Below are 4,426 nucleotides of genomic sequence, written 5' to 3' on the forward strand. Positions count from 1 at the left end.
TCAGCGTCGTGGGATGATGGGCTAGCCTGTGCTGCTCCACAAGTAGGGCGTCATCAGCCCAGCTCTAACCAGACACCCCAAACACACACACACACACACACACACACACACACTGTGGCTGTCACCAGCCCGACCACCATATGCAGGCAGGCTGGAGCATGCGCACACACACCCACACACATGCACGCATGCACACACATGCACAGACACTACCACATGCACACACACACACACACACACACACACGCGCGCGCGCACGTGCGCAAACGCACACACACATGTAAACGCACCCAAACACACACACACACACACACAAACATACGCATGCACAAAAAAAAAAAAATATATATATATATATATATATATATATATATCAACTCACACACACAAACCCACTAACACAAAATCACACACTTTTAAACCAGCATGCATGCAGACACACACAAACACACACACAAACACACACACCACTCACTCACACAGCCAGTCACCATTCGCGCACGTTACGCACACATAAACACACACCATGTTTGTTTTGCCGTCCAGAGGGCTGTCCATGACAGGGCCAAATGAACACTGCGGCCCAGATTGCGGGCCAGCCAAAACAAGCTGTGTTTGTGTGGCGGGAGACGGCGATGAATGGCCACACAGGCCTCTCGTTTTAGCTCACTCTAAAAATGGCAGTTTGGGTGTGAGCGTGTGGGCGCGCGCGCGTGCGTGTCTCTTTTCAGAAGGGCCCAAGATGGATCGCAGGCCGGCACGGTCGCGCGTATTGTAATACATCACGGAGACGGAATACATGAACACCAGTGCTGTTTTGTGGATCCCTCCCCTCCGTCCACAAATCAATGGAAGCAAGATAATGCAATTAAGAGAAAGCACGCAAGCACCACCCGCAGCACAAACAAACTACTTAGGATCAGACAAGACACTTGATTTATCCCGGACAGGAAATTCAGGGAAATGTGTTTGTTGTTTGTGTGTTAATTAATAATCAAAATTCATCGACATTGGACTGGTTTATGCAGTTTATCATGTTTAACGAATCAGGACCACATTGCCAGCCTTAGCAATACGATTGTATATAACAATATAGCTACGGCACTATAGCTTTAACAATTCATGGATTCCAGTACATACCGCTTCAACAAATGCAATTTTCTCCTGCTCTTTGCGTGCAACACTTTGTCTGTGTTTGTGCTTTGCTGAGCACGGCAGTCTGTACCTAAGATACCCAGGGTTTAACGCGTGTTTCCGTCACGCCTTTGGCCTGCTTTTCTGTTTGTCGGAATTATGGGGAGCTTTGTTCGAGATTGATTATTATGCGTATTTGCTGAGTGAGTACAGAGTTTTGTAACCAAGACGTCCAGAGTCAAACATACAGTACGCATGTGTCTGTCATGGCCGCCTGCCGTCCTCTATGTCGGAGAGAGAAGGGGGTTGCTTTTTGCGCGCTGGGTCCTGCCAGGAAATGAAGGCCAACGAGGTGCTGATGCCAGGGATTTAAAGGCTGGACCCACAGAAATTCTGCTCAGGCATCTGGTAGAACACCTGCCATGGCCATTAGTGAGCAGGCAAGTGTGGCGGAATGAATGGCTGGGGCCAATGGCGGAGGAGAAAGGAGTAGAGAGGGAGAGAAGGAGGGAGGGAGAGGGAGAGAGAGAAATGCACAAAAAGGTGGAAAGAGGACAAAGAGAAAGGCATAATGAATAGGAACAAGCGATGGATGGATGGTATAAAAGAAAAAGGGGGGGGGGGGGAAAAGGGCATAGGCAAACACTGGGAATGAGCGACAGACATGCAGATGGAGTAACTGACAGACAGACAGACAGATGACTGACAGACAGGCAGACCGATTACTGGCAGACAGGCTGACAGACAAAGGGAGAGAGAGAGACATTGGCCTTGTATTCCCTCCTGCTGTTCTTGCTGAGAATTCTCTTTCTGTGCTTGACTGAAGAAAATCTCCACTAAGGGAACACACACGTCCACAGGTTTTTATGTATATATATATATATATATATATATATACATATATATAGAGCAAGAGAGAGAGAGAGCCAGAGAGAGAGAGAGCAAGAAAGAGAGAGAGAGAGAGCGAGAGAAAGAACGAGAGAGAGAGAGAGAGAGAGAGAGAGAGAGAGAGAGAGAGAGAGAGAGAGAGAGAGAGAGAGAGAGAGAGAGGGGGAGAGAGAGAAGGAGAGAGAGCGAGAGAAGGATAGAGAGCAAGAGAGAGAGAAAGAGAGCGAGAGAGTGAGAGGGAGAGAAAAAGAGAGTGAGAGAGAGAGAGAAGACTGAATCCAGATGGATAAATCCTGTATATATCAGCACTCAAGTTCTTTTGCCTTTTAAAGAAATACTTTTTTCTTAAACATAAACAAAGACAGAGAAATACTTTCTATTACTTGGTGGTGGCGTAAAAAGACGCCCACACACACACACTCACAAACAGCCACACACACACACACTCACAAACAGACAGACACACACACACACACACACACAAGTATGCATGGAAGATAAAATGACACACGGGTACAGATGCCCTTGTGTTGTACAAGGGTACATGCAAATGTACCACACACACACACACACACACGCAGACACACACGCAGACACACACACACACAGACATACACACACAAACACACTTAGGCTTCCAGTCCCACATGCATGCATGCATATTTGGGCTTGGCAGCATTCGCTGTTGCAGACAGATGTGCAGAATTAATGCGGCTCTTTGTTTCCTCCACAAACAAATGAAGCACACGCATGTGCGGAACCGTCTGCTCACACCGCCCGCCCGGCCGCGCTGCGTCCTCAAACGGGATCGCCAGGCATTGTTCAGTGGGGAAAATAGGCTGGTTGTGTACTTATCAGATGCTGATGTACCCCCTCTGTCTTGCTCTCTATCTCTCTATCTCCCTCTGTGGCCGTCTCGCTTTCTTTCTCCCTCTGTCTCACGCTTTCTCTCTATGTCTCTGTTTCTCTTTCTTTGTCTGTTTCTCGTGCTCGTTCGCTCTATTTATTCCTGTGTCTCTCTACCCCCCCCCCCCCTCTCTCTCTCTCTGTCTCTCATTCTCTCTCGCCTTCCCTCTCTCTCTCTTTTACTGTCGCTCTTGCACTCTCTCTCTCCTACTCAAAGGTTGTTTATTTGCAGGCACACATTCATACTTATCTTGCCCAGGACGGCTACATAAACACATACATAATTAGCTATTGTTAGCTCATTGAACAATTCATTCTGTTTCTGCGTCCTCCCTCCTATCTAGGTATTTCATTCGCTGCTGAAATACCTAGATAGGAGGGGGTGGGGGGGGGGGTCAACGGGTGCCAATGAGGGAATAGAGTGGAGAGAGTCACATGGTTAGAGGAAAGAGAGAGAGAGAGAGAGAGAAAGAGAGAGAGAGAGAGAGCCTTTCTTCCCACTGTTTATTTGTCTTAGGAGCGATGCGCAACTGTGCCAGATGTGCTGCGAGCCATTCCGCCGCTGTCAAAACAATAGCAACAAGAACGAAGAAAGAAACAACAATGGCAGCTAGTTCTGATGGGAAACTTTCCTCCAACTTTCATGGCCGTGACCGGAATGAAAGCCTGGCAGAATGTATCGTCCAGTTTTCCCATTCCGTGATGGTGCGCCCCTCAGATCTTTCCCTTCTCTCTTTCTCTCTTTGTCTCGCTCTCTTTTTCTCTTTTTCTGTCTGTCCCTCTGTTACTCTCTCTTTTTATCTCTGTCCGTCAGTCTGTCTAACTGTCTCTCTCTCTCTGTCTCTCTGTCTGTCTGTCTGTCAGTCTGTCTGTCTGTCTGTCTGTCTGTCTGTCTGTCTGTCTGTCTGTCTGTCTGTCTGTCTGTCTGTCTGTCTGTCTGTCTGTCTGTCTGTCTGTCTGTCTGTCTGTCTGTCTGTCTGTCTGTCTGTCTGTCTGTCTGTCTGTCCGTCCGTCTGTCCCCCTGTCTCTCTCTCTCTCTCTCTCTCTCTCTCTCTCTCTCTCTCTCTCTCTCTCTCTCTCTCTCTCTCTCTCTCTCTCTCTCTCTCTCTCTCTCTCTCTCTCTCTCTCTCTCTCTCTATTATTTTGTATTTCTCCAAGCATCAGGAAGGAATGCAGTGGAACCCTGCATTCCTTCCGGAGTGCTGTTGAAAGTTCAGAACACCGTCCGTGAATCCTTCCTCATGTCTCAGTAAGAGGAGAGAGAGATCCTGGATCATTTATCTTCTTCACTGATGTGTCGAGGGCGGTTGAGAGTATCCACCACGGTCACACTCACCCATCTGATTGATTTCACCATCCGTAAGGTATTGATCCTAGCTGCGTCTAGTGTGGACCGTAGTTACTTCTGTAGCAAAGTGTATTCTATAATACAAATGAAAATCGAATCCTTACAATCTAGTTCAGTTTTTTTCGTATTGCTCATGGAGGGATTTTTATG

At 47.6% G+C, this 4,426-nt stretch overlaps 1 protein-coding gene across 1 annotated transcript in view; it reads left to right on the forward strand.

The window, feature by feature from the left end:
* The window catches only part of sema5ba (sema domain, seven thrombospondin repeats (type 1 and type 1-like), transmembrane domain (TM) and short cytoplasmic domain, (semaphorin) 5Ba), a 49,478-nt gene that overhangs the window by 44,855 nt on the left and 197 nt on the right, over positions 1–4,426 (forward strand). Inside the window, exon 6 of the mRNA XM_056580343.1 lies at positions 732–762. Coding sequence (XP_056436318.1) covers positions 732–762 — 31 coding nt within the window. The remainder of the gene's footprint in view (positions 1–731; positions 763–4,426) is intronic.

The sequence above is a fragment of the Gadus chalcogrammus genome, chromosome 20 (genome assembly GCF_026213295.1).
Source record: "Gadus chalcogrammus isolate NIFS_2021 chromosome 20, NIFS_Gcha_1.0, whole genome shotgun sequence".
NCBI classification, from domain to species: domain Eukaryota; kingdom Metazoa; phylum Chordata; class Actinopteri; order Gadiformes; family Gadidae; genus Gadus; species Gadus chalcogrammus.